At 42.9% G+C, this 20,060-nt stretch overlaps 1 protein-coding gene across 1 annotated transcript in view; it reads right to left on the bottom strand.

Moving 5' to 3' along the window:
* Positions 1-20,060, bottom strand: part of LOC308241383 (putative coiled-coil domain-containing protein 144C) — a gene marked incomplete at both ends in the record, with an annotated part of 105,738 nt that overhangs the window by 9,077 nt on the left and 76,601 nt on the right. Inside the window, 5 exons of the mRNA XM_080654790.1 lie at positions 4,775-5,041; positions 12,660-12,789; positions 14,054-14,166; positions 16,149-16,250; positions 19,770-19,931. Coding sequence (XP_080510916.1) covers positions 4,775-5,041; positions 12,660-12,789; positions 14,054-14,166; positions 16,149-16,250; positions 19,770-19,931 — 774 coding nt within the window. The remainder of the gene's footprint in view (positions 1-4,774; positions 5,042-12,659; positions 12,790-14,053; positions 14,167-16,148; positions 16,251-19,769; positions 19,932-20,060) is intronic.

Genomic DNA, 20,060 nt, shown 5'->3' with positions numbered 1-20,060 from the left:
TAATCATTTGACACCAAGGCATAATTTCAAGCAACAGCCTCTAAGGAAGAAGAAGATAGCCTGGCTGGTGATCAAATGAACAAAAATAGCTCCAGAGGCCGTCTATATATATAGAAGACTAATATGCAAAGTGTCCCCTCGGGAGTTCGATCAAGAGACCAGAGTTTGATTGCTCACTATGACATGCGCTGACCACCAGGGGGCAGCGTGGAACAAAGGGAGGCCCCGGCCAGCAGCCAGAAGGCCCTGATAGGCCCTGATCACTGGCCAGGCCTAGGGACCCTATCTGTGCACGAATTTCATGCACCGGGTCTCTAGTCTATTGATAGTAACAAAGATCACAATCAAGAAAGTAAATATACCAAGTACCAGAATGTGTTGGAGTAACTTAACCCTTTGTGTTTAAGTTGTTATCTTAAGTATTTCTATTTAGAGGATAAGAAATCTTACCTAATAATAGACAAACATGTAAATTGACCGTACCTCCGCTATGCCCATAGCCAATCAGAGTATGCAAATTAACCCAACAAATATGGCGGTTAATTTGCATACATAGGCGCCCAGCACCTGGGTCCCGGGAACATCCTGGCACCCAGGTCACTCTGAGGTAAGCCCCGTGTGGGCTCTGAGCAGCCTGGGAAGGGCCTGAGCCAGGGGGCTCCTGGGCAGGGCCAAGCCTGAGATCAGAGCCGAGGGGACAGCGGTGGAGCCAGTGATCGGAGGGAGCTGGGGGTCCCTTGCCCAGGCCTAAAGCTTCAGCCAGAGGCTTTCGGCCTGGGCAGGCCTGGGAAGGGTGGAGCCGGCGATCGGAGGGAGCTGCGGGTCCCCTGCCCAAGCCTAAAGCCTCGGCCAGAGGCTTTAGGCCTGGGCAGGGCCCAGCTGGCTATTGGTGTGAACAACAGAGGAAACACCTTTTCTGACTGCTCATTGGCTAAGCTTCCTGTATGCCACTGGTAATATTCTTAGTGACTTGGGTAATAGAATCCAAAAAGGTGATCTAGGGTTTTTCACCACACTTCTGGAGGAAAAAACGAAGGTCTGCTGCCGGAAGGCTGAGAAATGTCATATCCTGCTCTAGCCGGTTTGGCTCAGTGGATAGTGCCTCGGCCTGCCGACCGCAGGGTCTGGGTTCAATTCTGATCAAGGGCATGTACCTAGGTTGCAGGCTCCTCCCTGGCCAGGGCCCAGATCAGGGCTCATGCAGGAGGCAACCAATCAAAGTGTTCCTCTCACTTTGATGTTTCTCTCTGCCTTTCCCTTTCTCTTGCACATTCTCTAAAAGTCAATGGAAACATATCCTCAGGTGAGGATAAAAAAAAAAGAAAGAAATGTCATAGCCTATGAAAGACACATCTTGAAAATGCCTAAAGAAAGTTGTCATTTTTTCATGGTGAAGGGACTGAAGTCCGTGTTGATGAAATCACCTTGGTGGCTGTGGTGACTGGCAGTGGCTGCAGCAGCGGGGTGATGGGGCTGGTGCTTTCCCTTGATCAGTCCAGTCGCCTCCCATGGGGAGTGGGCCTAAGCTGTCAGTAGGACATCCCCTGAGGGTTCCCAGTATGTGAGAGGGGGCAGGTTGGGCTGAGGGGCCCCCCACCCCCAGTGCACAAATTTTGTGCACCGGGCCCCTAGTTTTATAATAGTATCGCTGTCTAAATTTTAGAGCTTCAAGACACTCAGCTTAAAGACTAGTAGTAGACCTCAGGTCCCTGCTGATTGCTCCTTATGGTATGACAGTCAATTTGCATATTCAATGTCCAATGAAAATATTTAGGGAGGGGGAAATAAGGGCATGTAAAAGCAAAAAGGGGGAGAGATGAAACTGTCTTGGAGGGATATTTGAAAGGAAAGTTTATTTACTAACATCTCTTTCAAAGTTATAAGATTTCGTTGGCTTTCAGGCCCTACTAATCTATGAACCTGGCCAAATAGTAACTATGTTTAAAGTTTAGAGGCTAATTAATGAGTTAAATTTATTTTCTCTGATTCTGCATTTGACTTACTCAGTTAGTTTATTTTCCAATAGTTTTCTGCCTTCCAATTATTCTTGGTAGAGTCGCACATATTTTTCCAATTCTCTTTGGATATCATCTTGAGAAGTTTGCCCTTTGGAGATTTTTGATTCCAGCTCTTTATTTCTGAGTTTCAAATGACTTCTTATTAAAGCACTATAGGCCTGGTGCATGAAATTTGTGCATGGGGGAAGGGGTCCCTCAGCCCTGCCTGCACCCTCTCCATTCCAGGACCCCTCAGGGGGTGTCCGACTGCCAGAAATCCCTCTTGTAATCTGGGACTGCTGGCTCCTAACCGCTCACCTATCTGCCTGCCTGGTTGCCCCTAACAGCCCTTCCCTGCTGGACTGGTCACCCCTAACTGCCCTCCCCTGGCAGCCTGGTCACCCCTAACTGACTCTCCCTCGGCCCCCGCCACCATGGCTTTTTCCGGAAGGATGTCCGGAAGGTTGTCCAGAAGATGTCCAGTCTAATTAGCATATTATGCTTTTATTAGTATAGATAAGTATTTGTCATATTATTCTTTACTTTTCTATATGTATTTAAAATACTCCAGAATATTTTAAGCAAATAAAAAATGGTCAAGTTGCAGAAAAATAAAAATTTTGAAATACAACCTGGTAGGCTTGAAAGCAACAACATTTGTGTAAAAGGGCATAAGTTGCAGTCGGCAACAAAACTTGTTGTTAGTATTGCTTGGTTCATATTCTTTTGTTGGAAAGGCGTGGTTTAGGCAAAGGAGAAAAGGAAACCAGCTCAATAAAAGAGAATGTCTGATTGGGCCGTTGCCACAGCAAAGAGGCAGGTGCGGCAAAGGTTCAGGCTGTCCCCCCACAGGCAAGGACGTTTGTGTGTATGGGACACCAAGGGACACCTGTCACACCTGAAACACAATTTGCTAACACTCACAATTGCAGAGCTCAGGAAGAATCACTGCTTTTAAAACTATTATTCCCCTGACATATAAAATATACATACATATAAATATACATGCCCTCTTCTGAGCTTCCCCTGCCCTCCACTTAATATTTGGCTATGGCATCTTTTCACGTCAACGAACTGGATGTACAGACATGATTTTTAATGGCTACGGTGTTATCCCTGCCTGTTTGACATCACTGTGGTTCACTTCACTAATCCTTTATTGTGGGGCAGGCTGTTTCCCGTTTCCCCTGGCATCAACAACTACAGTAAACATAACTGCTTATTGGACTGTTTACTTAGGACACATTCACAGACATGGGACTCCTGGCCCAAAGCTCATTCACTTGAATTGTGATCCACATTTCCAAATTGACTTTCTAGAAAGTGCTTCTGTTTGTTTAGTCCATTGGTTTTAAATCAGATTACACACCCACAAACGGGGTAAGAGAAAACTGTTCAATGTGCCTTCGGCAAATCACAAACTCTTGCTGAACTTGAGCGACCCCTTCCCGGCATAGCTGTCTGCACGCTTTTCAGGGCACTTTTGAAGGAAGGAAAGGGATCTGGCACCCCGTGGGGACAGAGCTGGAAAAGCAAAGTTTCCCAAGGTGGTGGAAGCGCAGCGGGAACACTCCCATCTGGGGGAGGGTTGTGCCTGGATGCCCCCTGAACTCCGGGGCTGGGGCGGGGCACACGGGGCAGGGCCACTCGGCCATGTCCCCCTCTGGCAGAGTCCCGGCCAGCCCTGAGCTCTAAGAGACCCCGGCGCACTTCCCTGTCCCCTTCCCCGGGCAGGCAGGGACAGCAGGTGGTGGGGAGAAGGTGCCATCACTCCCAGTCCTGACTCCCGAATCCCGCACACTGTGTTACTGAGAAACCTTAGGCGGGGACAGGTCACCAGGCATGGGACCAGGAGGATCCGACCGGAGGGTGAAGTCCAAGGAGGAGTGGGTGGCGCAGCCGAAGGCCCTGTGTGGGTGTGTGTGTGTCGCCCTGCCAGTTGGGGGGTGCATCCTTAGTTCCCCCGCCCCAGCTCAGCACCATGCAGCCTTAGGTCCCTGCTGATTGCTCCTTAAGGCTCCTTACGGAACCAGCCTCCACTGTGGGTGCAGCCATCTTGTGTCACTGGATCCCCGGCTCTGCTGTGGAGGATGCCATCTTTTTACGGTGTGATAGTCAATTTGCATACTTCCTCTTTATTAGATAGGATGATTGTTTATCATCTGCTCTGACATTTCTTGAGATTCTCTTTATGTCTATAGCAAATAAAAAGGATACATTCTTAAAATAATTATATCGTGAACATTTATATTTGTTTTCTTTAGTTTTGAGTTGACTCAGAGATCAGCTATGAGTGTGAAAAAAGCCAAAATTTAAAATATTTATCATCAATGTCCCCTGAATTAAATCTCAGTTGTAAAGTTAATCATTCTTCTATTAGTACTCATGTAATATAATAATTCAAAGAATAATAGAATCAGTATAAGATATTAAAAGTTAAAAAATATAACTTAATTCAAGAGTATGGTACAATTTTAAAATCACGTTTTTTACCTTTTCTTCCTAATAGTCTTGTTTTACATCAACTGGTCTTAAAAATAAAATGATTCTCTACTAAGAATCATTTGGAGAGATCAATTTAGTGATAATAATGTTGGAAACTAAAATATTGAAAAGGAAAAACAAATGCCACCTTCCTTCCAGAAATCTACACAATAAATTGCTATTAAAGGAAGTAGAGGAAACGCAAAAACACTGTATTTATCCAAAAGGTAATTTGCAGTGAAATGAATTAAAGCACATTAAATCAATAAATTAACCTGTAAAAATGAACTGACTTGTTCTACTGTGTCTGCTATATCCCGTCTTGCTGCTTCTTCAATCTTCTTTTTATGCTCTTCTGCTTCACAGGATTCTACTGTATTCGTTTCCATATTTGTTATGAGGTTTACTGCTTCTTGTTTCGCCTTCTTTACTCTATCTTTTAGTTCTTCACGTCTCTTTAGAAGTGCTTCCACTGATAACTCCTGTGGAGGTGTCTTTTCTTCATCCAGACGTACACATTTTGAAGATGCAGGTTGCAGTTTTGTTATAAGCTCATCATTCTGCATGAATAAAAGAATATAGTTTGGTTATGAAGGTGTGGACACCAATATGAAATTTTGAAATGAATTCAGTTGCAATAAAATGTTACCTATACTCTGGTAGGGTTTTAGAATGTGGAACCTTGAATTACTCAGAATCAAGACCAAAGTTAAAATGACCAGGAGTCACAAAAATATATTTACTGTTGTCGTTTTGCCCCACAACATCTCTTCTGCACTTGATTTTATACTCTTTTTTCTATGACTGGTTCATGTCTTTCCTCCACAAAATGACTATACATTGCTCCTGAATAGAAAGTCTCTTACCTCTTCCCCCATCTTAACACTTCATAATCTTTAAAAAAAAAGTTTTATGGCCCAAACCGGTTTGGCTCAGTGGATAGAGCGTCGGCCTGCGGACTGAAGGGTCCCGGGTTCGATTCCGGTCAAGGGCATGTACATTGGTTGCAGGCACATCCCCAGCGGGAGGTGTGCAGGAGGCAGCTGATCGATGTTTCTCTCTCATCGATGTTTCTAGTTCTCTATCCCTCTTCCTTCCTCTCTGTAAAATAAATATCAATAAAATATATTTTAAAAAAAAAGTTTTATGGATATCATATTGAGGTTTTCAGGACTGAGTCAACAAATGCCTCCTAAAATAAGACTTTCATAATGAGATTAATTAATGAATCTTATAAATATAGACTCTAATGCCATACATCTTGTACTGAACTACAAACATTTGATGCTAATTTGAATTGCATTCCAAAAAGAAAGGATTCCCTGCGTTACTGAGAAATTACATGTCTCACTGTAAAAGTTTAGCAAGATGAGCCCTACATTTTTTTTTTAGAATAAAAAAAAATGTGTGTGTGTGGCCGGGGGGAGGAGGGGGCGCCTTAATCCAATAGTCCTATCTTGAAATTTTTTGTTACTTCCCACAAAATAAGAGAACATACTAAACAAAAACAACATCATCAACAACAACAATCTTGCTGGAATGTCAGTGATCATGACCTGGGAAAAACTACTTTCCTTCAGATACAATGGTTATTTGGTAAGACAAGGTGAGGGATGCCGAGTTTTTGAAGCACGTCTCCAGATTCTTTGGCACTTGTCCATGAAATAGGTGCTGGCCTCAGTGCTAACTGGGTTCTGGTGAATAGGAAATGGTGACTGCTGTGTGACTGCTATGTCTGGTGCCATCTGACTCTCTCCCCAGGGAAGCTCGCCCTGAGACCCCGCCACCGTGTTGTGAAGAAGGAAGCAGCCCAGGCCACGTGGTCAGTCCTCATACAGGTGTCCAGCTGAGACTGCCCCAGTGAACGTCCCAGCCAAAAGCCCGCTGCACCTGACAAACCCGTGAACGAACAAGCCTTTAGAAGATTCCTCTTCCCAGCTTCAGGTCATCCCAGCTGGTGGCAAGTGGAAAAGGAATGAGCTGGCCTCACTGCCGATTTGTGAACAAGTAAATGCTGCTTTAAGACACGAGGTTTGGAGGTGGTAATTAAGTAGGAATAAGTAACTGGCACAGATACTGACGTTAAAAATAGGGTGCTGACACTAAAAAGAAACACACGTGTGGGAGTCCCTTTGAACAGGAGGCAGGGGGAACCTGGCATATTATAGAGAAGCTTGAGGATGAAAACCAAAAGGGCCTCCAAGAAACGGTGAGTGGAGGCCTGAGGAGGCTGACAGCAAGGGCTTCTGGGCAAGTGAACACAATGACACTGAAACGAGGATGACAGGAATTCTTGCTAGGAAGCAGCTGAAAGTGAAATTGATGAGAAAGACAAGCTAAAGAAAGACAATTAAGTATACTAGTAAAAGAACATGGATTTAAGAGTTTCAAATATCCATTTCCCATTCATACCTTCTTCCAATTGTCCATTTGTCAAATAATGCTAAAATTAAAAAAAAAAAAAATGGCTCTGGGCTAACATCAAATCCAGGGTGTTCCAGGAAAACATGGTCTCAGGATGAAGCCAACATTTACAAAACTCCATAAAACCTCAGAAACATTTCTGTGGTGCCTCAAATTCCTTTAAGGATGTTCAGAATGTAAGAATTTTAAAGACACTGTCCTACAACACCTCCAGGAAGCCCAAGGTGAAGAGCTTATCTGAAAACAAGTTGTGAGGTGGCTTTTCTAATGCCATGAACCCCAATAAAATTAACTGGACACTCAAAGCTTCTAAGAGAATGGTAGTAGGAGAAACCCTGCCTGCTAGCTCCGCCTCTTTAAGGGAGACCAGGACAGAACACAATCAAAAGAGCCTGTGGGCCTTAGATGTTCCACAGGGAGGAAGCAGGCTGCAAAAAGAGCTGCAAGCACAGGTCATCTATCCATATCACAGAGGAATACACAAATTAGCTGGGACTCTGTAACATCACGACCAAACAACAGGGACCTGAGGCTGCATGGTGCTTGGGCAGGATGAGGGACCTCAGGCCACGCCCCCCACCGCAGCACCAGGCCTGGGGACCTGAGGCTGTGCCCCCACCCAGTGCAGGGTTGGGGGACCTGAGGCTGTGCCCCCACTTGGCATGGGGTTGGGGGACCTGAGGCTGTGCCCCTCCCCGGAGGGGCTTGATGAGGGTGGGGCCAACCAGGTCTGGGTTTCACCCAATAGGAGTGGGGCAGGCCAAGTCTGGTCACTTGCATTTTCAAAGCGAGTACAGGTGGTGGGCGGGGACTTGACTGTAGGTCCCACATCACGCCCTAGACTCTGACAGGAGGGAGATTTTCATATACATTTTACCAATTTTCTTTCATCTCTGACACTTCTATTATAGAGAAAGGGCAAATAGCAATATTCAAATATTTCCTCTAATTAATTCCCTTTTAATGTGCATGAATTTCATGCACTGGGCCACTAGTTTCTTATGAAAAGAACAAAGCAAAGTCTCAGAGGGAACAGCCAAGGGCCACAGAGAAGCACTCCAAGGTTAGGACTAAGTGTTCCTTTCCTCAGTGAGGAAACAGGATTGTGAAATCATTTTAAATCTCAGTGGCAAAACAGCTGCAATGCCTTTTGGCACCATTTAAGTACAATTTCTCCTCTAGCTTACTTCAAGCTTGCTTATGTTATACCAGTGTTTCTCCATAGGAAACTAATTGGCTTAAAATTTTGAGATTTCAGCCCTAGCTGGTTTGGGTCAGTGGATAGAGCATCAGCCTGCAGACTGAAGGATCCCAGGTTCAATTCAGGTCAAAGGCACATGCCTGGGTTGCAGGCTCAATCCCCAGTAGGGGGTGTTTAGGAGACAGCCTATAATGATTCTCTCTCATCACTGATGTTTCTCTCTCTCTCTCTCTCTCTCTCTCTCTCTCTGTCTTCCTCTCTGAAATATATATATGCACAGGCCTTTCTAAAGAGGAAAGGTAGCAGTCCAGATTTTAACCTTTTCCTCCCCAGGCGGTGAAACCTACCAGCAAGTCTATGAATTATGAGTTAAACACAATGAAGGAAATGGCTAAGTCAGCAGAGGCTGAAGATTTGAATGGAGAAAAAAAGGATTGGGTATTATCTTTGTAAGCCTACTTTCCCATAATGTCACAGAATCAGCAAAACATAAGCTGGCCATAGGCTTTATCAAGAAACAAGAAATCTCCATAAAAGTAGAGGTAGAAACATTCCACTACACTGACTTTTTTTTTATTACATAAAACAGCTGGTATTATGCAAGATGACTGGGAAAGATACTCATAAAATTTGATTTGATTTGGTACTGGCATAAGGAAAGACTTATTCATCAGTGAAGTAGAAGGGGGAATTCAGACATTAACCCTCACCTTTATGGCCAAGTGTTTTTTGTCAATGGTGCCAAACAATTAAATCAGATATGAATAATATTTTTAACAAATTGTACTGGGACAGCTGGATATCCACATGCAAATGAATAAAATTAGACCTCTATCTCAGACCATAAATAAAAGTTAACTCAAAATATAAAAGCCAAAACTATAAAACATTTAGAAGAAAGCATAGGTGTATATCTTCATGACTGGATTTGGGACCATTTAAATACAATGTCTCCTCTGCCTTACTTCAAGCTTAGATGTGAAACCAAAAGACAAAAATAGATGAACTGGACTTCATTGAAATCAAAACCTTCTGTGCTTTAAAAGGCACCATCAGGAAAATGAAAAGGTGAGCTACTGAATGGAAGAAATGTTTGAAAATCCTTTATCTAATAAGGGATTTGTATGTAGGATATTTAAAGATCTCTTACACTACAATAATAAAAATATAATCCAATAAAAAATGGGTGAAGGAATTTAATAGATAGTTTTTCAAAGAATATATGCAAATGGATAATAAGCATGTGAAAAGATGGTCAACATCCCTAATCACTAAGAAAATTGCAAATCAGAATCAATAATAAGATGCCACTTCACTCCCACTAGGATAGCTACAATCAAAAAACAGGTAATGGCAAGTGTTGGCAAGAATGTGGAGAAATTGGAATGCTCATACACTGTCAATGAAAATGCAAAATGGTGCAGCCACTGTGGAAAACAGTCTGGAAGTTTCTCAAAAGGCTAAAGATCTTATCCAATAATTCCATTTATAATTATACTAGAGGCTTGGTGCATGAAAATTCATGCATTGGAGGGGGGGGTCCCTCAGCCCATCCTGCCCCCTGTCACAATCTGGGAGCCCTCAAGGGCAAGAGGCGACCCGGCGATCAGGGGAAGGTGATGCCCCATCACACCTCTGCTGCTGCCACTGCCAGAAGTGCAAGCCTCGGCCGGCCCTGGTTACCTGAGCCTTGGGAGGCCCTGGGCGGTTGGGCAGCCACCATTCGAGGCTTGCCTGCACCTCGGGCTGGCCCTGGGTGGCTGGGGGGCTGAGGGGACTGGGGGACTCTGGAGGCAGGTGTGTGGAGTGGCTGGGCCTGCCTGGGGGCAGGCCAGGCCTTTCTGCGAACCTGCCAACTGGCGGGGTGAGGGGACTGGGTGCTGCCAACTTGTATCTGTGGGCACCTCCATCTTTGAGGGTCAGGCAGTCAGTTAGCATATTCCCTCCTTATTGGCTGTGGGCACCGCCATCTTTGCAATGGCGTGAGAGTCAATTAGCATATTCCCTCTTTATTAGATAGGATTCCCAAGAGAATGAAAACACATGTTCACATAAAAAGTTGGAAATGAATGTTCATAGAAGTATTAGTAACAACACCAAAAAGTGAAAGTAACCCAAAGGTTCATCAAATGATGAATACATTTTTAAAAATGTGCTCACTTCAGCCCTAACCTGTTAGGCTCAGTGGATAGAGCGTTGGCCTGGGGACTCAAGGGTCCCAGGTCGATTCAGGTCAAGGGCATGTACCTTGGTTGCAGGTACATCCCCATAGGGGTTGTGCAGGAGGCAGCTGATTGATGTTTCTCTCTCATTGATGTTTCTAACTGTCTCTCCCTCTCCCTTCCTCTCTGTAAAAAAATCAATAAAATATATTTTAAAAAAATGTGGTGGCTTCATGCAATGAAATGTTATTCAGCAATAAATAGGAATGAAATACTGGTGCTACATGCTACAAAAGAGAGGTACCTTAAAAACATTATCCTATCTAATAAAAGAGTAATATGCAAATTAACCATCACTCCGCTACACCCCAAGCCACGCCCACCAGCCATGCCCACCAGCCAATCAGGAACAAATATGGAAATAAACCCAACCAAGATGGCTGCAGCCACAGAGAGCAGGAGGGAGGCTTGGGTTTCCCCGGCAATGGAGGAAGCGAAGCTTTCCGCCTGCCCTTGGCAGCCTAGGCCTCCACTCAAGGCTACAAAGTTTCAATGATAGAAGATACATAAACCCAAACAGAAATGGCGGCAGCCACGGAGCTGGAAAGAGCAGGAGGCTAGGGTTGCCCCCGCCGATGGAGGAAGCCAAGCTTTTCGCACACCCTGGCTGGCCCAGGCCTCCGCTTAAGGCTACAAAGTTTCAATTATAGAAGATACATAAATCCAAAAAAAAATGGCTGCCGCCATGGAGCAAGCAGAAGGCTTGGCTCCATTCCAGGCTACAAAGTTTCAATTGTAGAAGATAAATAAACCCCAGATACCAGGGCCTCCATTTGTGTTGCCAGGGGTGTGTGGCCGGCCTGCAAACCACCACAGGCCCCTCTCCCAGGCCACCCCACACCCCAAGGGAACCTCTACCCTGATCCGGGACACCCTTCAGGGCAAACCAGCTGGCCCCCACCCGTGCACCAGGCCTCTATCCTATCTAATAAAAGAGTAATATGCAGATTGACCATCACTCCAACACACAAGATGGCTGCCCCCATGGGGTCAAAGATGGCTGCCCCCATGTGGACACAAGATGGCCAGCAAGGGAGGGCAGTTGGGAGAGACCAGGCCTGCAGGGGAGGGCAGTTAGGGGTGACCAGGCCTGCAGGGGAGGGCAGTTAGGGGTGACCAGGCCGGCAGGGGAGGGCAGCTAGGGGAAAACAGGCTGGCAGGGGAGTGGTTAGGCGGTGATCAGGCTGGCAGGCAGAAGCGGTTAGGGGCAATCAGGAATGTATGCATGCGAGCAGTTGGGAGCCAGCAGTCCTGGATTATGAGAGGGATGTTTTCCACTGCCTGTTTAGGCCTGATCCCACCAGGATCAGGCTTAAACGGGCAGTCGGACATCCCTTGGGGGGTCCCAGATTGGAGAGGGTGCAGGCTGGGCTAAAGGAAACCACCCCCCCAGTGCATGAATTTCATGCACCGAGCCTCTAGTTATGATAATAAAAGGGTAATATGCAAATCAACTAAACAGTGGAACGACCAGTAACTATGACATGCACTGACCACGAGGAGGCAGACGCTCAACACAGGAGCTGCCCCCTAGTGGTCAGTGCGCTCCCACAGGGGGAGCACCGCTCAGCCAGAAGCCGGGCTGACTGTTGGTGAGTGCAGCGGTGGTGCCGGGAACCTCTCCTGCCTCCACAGCAGCGCTAAGGATGTCCAACTGCCAGGTTAGGCCCTGCAGGGAGCGGGCCTAAGCCATTAGTCAGATATCCCCCAAGGGCTCCCAGATTGCAAAAGGGCGCAGGCCAGGCTGAGGGACCCCCACCCTGAGTGCATAAATGTTGTGCACCGGGCCTCTAGTGCTAAATAAAAAAGGCAGTCAGGAAGGAGCACCTATTGTGTGATTCCACTGATATGAAATGTGCAGAACAGACAAATCTAGAGAGACTGAGAGGACAGTAGTGGTTCCCGAGGGCCAGGGAGAGTGGGGAAGTGAAAGCTGGCACAGGGTGGTTGCTAAAAGGCACAGGGCTACTTTTTAGGAGGATGAAAATGTCCCCAAACTGACTGTGATGATGACTGTGTAATTCTTTGAATACAGAAAAAGGCACTGAACTGTACACTTTAAATGAGTGAACTGCATGGTATGTTCATTGTGTCTCAATAAAGCTGCTACCAAATTTTTTTTTTGATTTGGTGCTGTTGCCAGTGTTCAAGACATAGAGAGTTAACAGTAGACCCTTTTGATAGGAAAGTGATAAAGGAAAAAGCTGTCTTTTTCACTGATACCAAGTCTATAAAATTAACAGTAAAATCTATATTTCTACTCAAAGCATTGAATGATATCTATTCCCCAAATTAGGTGAATTTTGAGTCCCAAAACTGATTTTAAATTACCTTCTGTTTTCGCTTTTTGGATTGAATTTCTATGTCAGCTGGACTTGGTTTTGAATCTCCAGGGAAACTAAGCTCTTCATTATCACATTCATTTAATTTCTTTTTTATAACTTTTACGATTTCTTTAAGTCTGAAGAAATGTACAAAACAAGTATGTCAAATTCTTTAAGAATAAATATTTAGTTATTATTTAAACAGACATTATGTTTATAAAAGCATATAAAACAAACAAATCTATGAATTATTATGCTCTCATTTGTTCTAATCTAATATTATTTGAAAGCATACTAGCTAAATTATGATCTTATGTAAATAAAATGAAAACAAGTCATGACATATGTGATATGGATATATAGTTAATATTGTAACTATATAGAGTTCTTATAAATAAGTTATTATTAATATTCATTTGACTATGTTAATATAAAACATTGATCTATTATAATTATCAAATAGAAACCAGAGATCAGTATTCAAGGTGAAAAAGAAAAGCATAATTATATGTGATTGTTTTGAAAAGACACAAAAATACCTTTTGGTACTACTGACAATTGTCTACAAGAAGGAAAGAAAACTACCAAAATCTAGCAGATCATTCAAAATAGGAGAAGCAGGAAAAAAGAATCTTTGAAGTCTGAGTGGAAGGGGAAATAAAACAGGGGCAAGGGTTTAGAAGAAGGGAAGTCAGGGAGATAGTGTGTAACCGTCTCTTCAAGACTGCTATAACAAGAGATCTGTGCTAGCACAATGTTAACAAAATGAAAGGGATATGAAACGATGTAGAGAAAGACAGTTAAATGAGAGGAAAAACACTGATGAGAATCAGAGAACAAACTTAAGAACTCAGGCTATAAACAGAAAGGAAGCCATGAGGGGGCTCCCCAGACATGGGAAAGATGCCATTGTGTTTCTATGAGTGGTAAAAACAGGATTATCCAATTTATTCGTTAAATCATACGGACATTTTGTATGTGTGATATCTTTTATAATTAAAAAAAGAGAAAGAAACATAAGGTTGTTAAACAATGACACAGATAAGTTTTAGTTATTTATTTGAATGTGGAAGGGACGCACACTATGAAAAGAAGGAAAGATCACCAGAGAGAGCCGATATGTGGCAGAAATAAAAATTCAAGGTAGACATGAAAAGTGCAGGTGACAGGATATGCAAAAGGCATCCTCATTATGGTTTGAGGAATCATTAAAGAGTAAGTACTTTATTGTGGCCCTCAAAACAGTTTCAGATTGTGCTATGTTTCTGCAGTAATTTTTTAAAAAGGGTAATTTAATTATGAAAATTACAGAGAGGAAATAAATTTGTATTTTGGTTTTAATAAAGCAAAATGACAAATCTTAATTCATGGCAGAAATTATCTGAAATATTAAAATCTTACCTGGTCACGTCTTTTTCTAAGTCATCCTTTTTATTCATTACTTGCTGCAGCCTCTGTTGCAGAGAGACATCTAGGTCAATATTTTTGTTTGACTCTTCCTTTTCGTGCTGAGGCTTTGAAAAAAAAATTTAAAGAATATCATTTTTAAAAATCTAGAGACTCACTTTTCTTTCTTAAAAATATGATTTCTCATGAGTTTATGAATAACATGTGTAGACAAGTTTATAAAAGGTAGTAGACAGGTTTATAAAATCTAGTTTATAAACATGATGCCAATAAGGACAGATTTCAAAAATAATGACTTCCTACAACAGTTAAATTGATTTTACATTTTCACCACTTTCTTTCTGGAACTTAAATTGCCAAAGTTTGTTAACATAGAGGTTTCCTATACAATAAAAGAGTAATATGCAAATTAACCATCACTCCGCTACACCCACAAGCCACGCCCACCAGCCAATTAGGAGCAAATATGCAAATAAACCCAACCAAGATGGCTACTGCCACAGAGAGCAGGAGGAAGGCTTGGGTTTCCCCGGTGATGGAGGAAGCCAAGCTTTCCGCCTGCCCTTGCTGGCCTAGGCCTCCACTCAAGGCTACAAAGTTTCATGATAGAAGATACATAAACCCAAACAGAAATGGCAGCAGCCACAGAGCTGGAAAGGGCAGGAGGCTAGGGTTGCCCCCGGCGATGGAGGAAGCCAAGCTTTCCGCACACCCTGGCTGGCCCAGGCCTCCGCTTAAGGCTACAAAGTTTCAATTATAGAAGATACATAAATCAAAAAAAAAAAAAAAATGGCTGCCGCCATGGAGCAAGCAGAAGGCTTGGCTCCGTTCCAGGCTACAAAGTTTCAATTGTAGAAGATAAATAAACCCCAGATACCAGGGCCTCCACTTGGGTCACCGGGGGGCATGGCCGGCCTGCACCACCACAGGCCCCTCGCCCAGGCCGCCTCACACCCCAAGGGAACCCCATCCTAATCCGGGACACCCTTCAGGGCAAACCAGCTGGCCCCCACCTGTGCACCAGGCCTCTATCCTATCTAATAAGAGAGTAATATGCAGATTGACCATCACTCCAACACACAAGATGGCTGCCCCCATGTGGACACAATATGGCCACCACACGATGGCCGGCAGGGGATGGCAGTTGGGAGGGACCAGGCCTGCAAGGGAGGGCAGTTGTGGGCGATCAGGCCAGCAGGGGAGGGCAGTTGGGAGGGACCAGGCCTGCAAGGGAGGGCAGTTGGGGGCGATCAAGCCTGCAGGGGAGGGCAGTTAGGGGTGACCAAGCCGGCAGAGGAGGGAAGTTGTGGGCGACCAGGTCTGCAGGGGAGAGCAGTTGGGAGGACCAGGCCTGCAGGGGAGGGCAGTTAGGGGTGACCAGGCTTGCAGGGGAGGGCAGTTAGGGGTGACCAGGCCTGCAGGGGATCAGTTAGGCATCAATCAGGCTGGCAGGGGAGTGGTTAGGGCAGCCTTGGGCAAACTACGGCCCACGGGCCGGATCCGGCTGTTCTATCTGGTTCTCTTGCTCTCCCCTCCGCTCTTTTACTTTGAATTTATATTAGTTCACACAAACACTCCATCCATGCTTTTGTTCCGGCCCTCCAGTCCAGTTTAAGAACCCATTGTGGCCCTCGAGTCAAAAAGTTTGCCCACCCCTGGGTTAGGGGGTGATCAGACTTGCAGGCAGAAGCGGTTAGGGGCAATCAGGAAGGCAGGCAGGCGAGCAGTTGGGAGCCAGCAGTCCTGGATTGAGAGAGGGATGTCTGACTGCCCGTTTAAGCCCGATCCCACTGGGATCGGGCTTAAACGGGCAGTCGGACATCCCTCGACAGGTCCCAGATTGGAGAGGGTGCAGGCTGGGCTGAGGGACGCCCCCCCTCCCCCGTGAACAAATTTCGTGCACCGGGCCTTTAGTTGATATATAAAATACTAAGTGCTAAAAAAATATGTAAGAGAATGGCCATATTGACATTTTAGTTTCTAAGATGCCTTAGAAACATTTTCACCAATAGTTCAAGATATTCCAGGTTCTATTAAGTCACATCTTACTAAGGTAATCTTTGAAAACTTCCCATGCAGCCCCCATTACCTTATGTTGGTAATCTGACTTTAGGATGAGATAAAGACTCTCATTCTCTGTAAGCTTTTTTCCATAGGTTTCATTTTCTCCTTTTCTCTTAAACACTTTTATCTTTAAATAAAGTGTATTCTCTATATTACATGAAAACATAACTTTTACTTGATTTTTGTAGCTTTTTCTATCATCCTGTTGTGCCCATCCATTAAAATCTAACATTTTTTAAATGCAAGGTCTCATCCACTTATTCATATTTTCAAGACTCATTCTTTTCTTTTTCGTAAGAATCTGATTTTCAATCCTATAATTGCACTAAAATTTTTTTCAGAGTCATCTTCTTTTAGTCCTTTAATGCATTACTTCTCAGCAGCAACTGGTAACAATGACCACACACAAACTCTCCCTCCAGTCCTCCAACCGCAGTTCATTTCTAAACAGTAACCATGATGTACAGTCTTCCACTCTGTCTATTCCTTATTTATGTATTTATTTTTATTTTTGCTTGATGTTGGGGGGAAAAAGTGGTAGCATGTTTATTTTTCTTCACCCTGTTGAATGCCATGGACTAGAACTACATTGAGGATGAAGGGAGATGTAACAAGTTTAAGAAACTCAATACCTGGTTTTATAATTTGATGACCTTTGTTTTGAATATTTAAGATAAAAATAAGGGCTAGAGATTATGTACTTAGCATAAGAAGATAAGTATATAACCAATACAACAGAAATTATGAGGAATTTCAAAAAGACAGAAAGAGAACAGCCTCAAAATAAGAATCCCTAAAGGACAGAAAGCTGATAAGATCAAATCCCAGACATACGCAGAAGTGGAATACTCTGAAGAAGAAATTAAGGGAGCTCCAGTCCAGCAGCGGATAGAGACAATGGTCACCTAAGACAATACGGTGTTTTTTTCACCTTTTAGTATAGAAAATTTCTAACAAACAAAAGAAGATAGAATATTATATTGGCCCTCCATAGGTTCTTCGCCCAGGTTCACAATTTTACCTTTTTATTTTTCATTTCTTTTCTACCTCACTTCTTTTTTATTTTCTTGCCATCACGATGTATCCCCTCTATGGCCTCTTCCATCTCCACCCAACTCCATCACACACCTGGAAATCACCATACTATTGTCCGTGTCCATGAGTCCTCTCTAATTTTTTCTCTTTTTTGCTCTATCCCTACACCACTCCCCCAACACCACCACCACCACCACCAGCAGACAAGCACCATATGATTTCACTCATATGTGGAATTTAATGAACTGAACTACCAAGCAAAATAGAAACAGACTTCTAGAGGGCAGTTGATTCCTTTCTTAAAATTCTCTCAGAGATCCTTAAATCTCATCACTTCAAACCAGATTCCCTAGTCAACATTTCTGGCCTTGACCCCTTTACTGAGGTCATCTGTACTTTTCTTTCTTCCTTCTTGCTCCTCATAAACAATATCGTCAACCACACACTCATAAACTATGAGTAACATGGATCGCCCTTATAGATAACGAATCCTGTCCATTTTATGTTGATTCTTATTGGTGTTACTTTGAGTGTACTACTGTTATGTTCTGAGTTTGGGGGCACCTTCACCCTTAGGATGTTGACCAGCATTCTCTGTCTTGTTTTTCTCTTATAATGCAAATGTTTTTTGTAAGTGTCAGATTATCAATTATTTGCCTTTAATAATAATAATAATTTCTTATTTCATAGAGACCTGACCTATAAAAATCTTCTGAAGTTCTTTTCACATGTATACTCAACTATATTGTTTGAAGGCTTGGGAAAACTAGAGCTATCTTCTTCTTGCCAATTCAGACTCCTCACCTCACCATTGTGTTAATCAAATATCTGGGTTTGAATTCCAAGACCGCCAATGATATAAAGTTTTTAATTGTATCCTAACAATAGTTAAGCTCAAATATGTTCAGTTTATACAAAGATAAGTACCCTTATCTTTAATAATAAAAGGGTAATATGCTAATTAGTCTGGACATCCTTCCAGACATCATTCTGGACGTCCTTCTGGATAAATCCGGGGCTGGAGGGAAGTCCAGGTCCCGGGTGCCTGTGGGTGGCCGGAGGGAAGCCAGCCCAGGTCCCAGGTGCCTACTGGTGGCTGGAGGGAGGAAGCCCGGGTCCCAAGTGCTGGAGGGAAGCCGCTGCCAGCAGCCGGGGGAAGGAAGGTCTACTCTTGCATAAATTTCATGCATCGGGCCTCTAGTATCAAATAATATGCCCCACAGACAAATTAATACATAGAAAGACAAGATTATCTCTTGTGAAGAAAATGAAGACAATGGGAAATTAAGGGCTAAAGTATTCTGCAGAGATGAGATAACAAGTGCTGAAATGAATGAGGTCAATGAGAGTCGGAACAGAGAACACTTCATGGAGGGGAGATTGGGAGCCAGGTCCCAATAGATACAGGATTAGGCACGAGGAACAGAAACTGAAAAGACAGAATGGACAGCATGAGTAAAGGCTGAGAGATGCTGAAATCAGTCCAGTTATATCAGAGGATAAAAATCCCATGGCAAGAAAAGAAAAACATACGTTCACACAATGACTTGTACAATAGTGCTCATAGTTGGATTACTAACAGCCAGAAAGTGAAAACAATACAACGTTCCATCAATTGATGAATGGATCAGTGGAAGCACCACACAATGAAGTATTGTTTGGCAATAAAAATAAATAAATAAAATATTGTTATGTGCCATAATGTGGATGAACCTTTAAAATATTTCATTAAGTGAAAGAAGCCAGTCACAAAGGACTTTAATTTGTGTGGTTGCATATATATGAAATATCCAGAATAGGCTAATCAATAGAGACAAAAATGAGACTGGTATTTGCCTGGTTGAGGGCACAATGAGGAGCTGGTAGTGACTGCTAAGTGGTGTGGAGTTTGTTTTTGGAGTGATAAAAATATTCTGTAATTGACTGAGGTGATAGATGCACAACTCTCTGAATATGTTTAAAATATTGAATTGTATAATTTAAATAGGAAAATTATACAATGTGTAAATTGTATCAATGCAGTTTTTTAAAAATATATCCATTAGTGGATCTAGATTTAATTTTCTTAATTGTTGGTTGTGGATGTACATATTACAATGATCTGAACATTTCCATGCTTTCATAATATTTCTAAGTGAGAGAAAATGAAAGATATGCCTATTTCAACTTGTTTGTAGAATGACCTTCCCATACAAATTATTCTGAAATCTATTGAATATCCATTCACCAAAGTGAAGAAATAAAAACAATTTCCAGAACATTCCATTAAGCATTATCCTCTGATTTTGTCTGGCTGCCTCATCAGGATAATGGAGATGTCACTAAAACTATTATTTAGTGGGGAAAAAAAACCCTCTTGACTTTTATGAAGAATGATGCATAATTATTAACTTTCCTAAGAGTAAATATTATAAGAAAAACATAAAATACAAATGACAGAATAATAGCTAGGGTTAAGAAGTAAGTTAATTATAAAGATAATGCAATTATAATAAATTAATCACAATGAAAATACAAAAGAAAGTTGTCCATGAAAAGTAGTATCCTAAAACACTCTATATTATTTAACCAGCTATAGATTAACTGAAGACAGGTTTAATTTCATACATACTTGACTTCTGCTTTCATCTAGTTCCTTCTTTAAGTCATGTGTCTTATCTTGTAAAAGCCTAGGATGACGTGATTCAACCTCCAGTGAAGCCTCTGTCGTAGATATTTTTTGTTGAAGTTGTCTGACAATGGCCAGTTCTTCTTGAAGTTGACTCACAATGGCCTAGTGAGATATTTCTGTTACTGACTTTATTAATCACATTATTATTAAATTATGTTAATAATATACTGTATAAGTTCACATAAGGAATTGGGCAAAAGGTTTACAGTTGTGAGTATGGGAAACACAGAG

This window comes from Plecotus auritus (genome assembly GCF_963455305.1).
Source record: "Plecotus auritus genome assembly, chromosome: 1".
Lineage (NCBI taxonomy): Eukaryota > Metazoa > Chordata > Mammalia > Chiroptera > Vespertilionidae > Plecotus > Plecotus auritus.
Note: the sequence above shows the minus strand (reverse complement) of the source record. Positions and strands in the feature narration are given on the sequence as shown.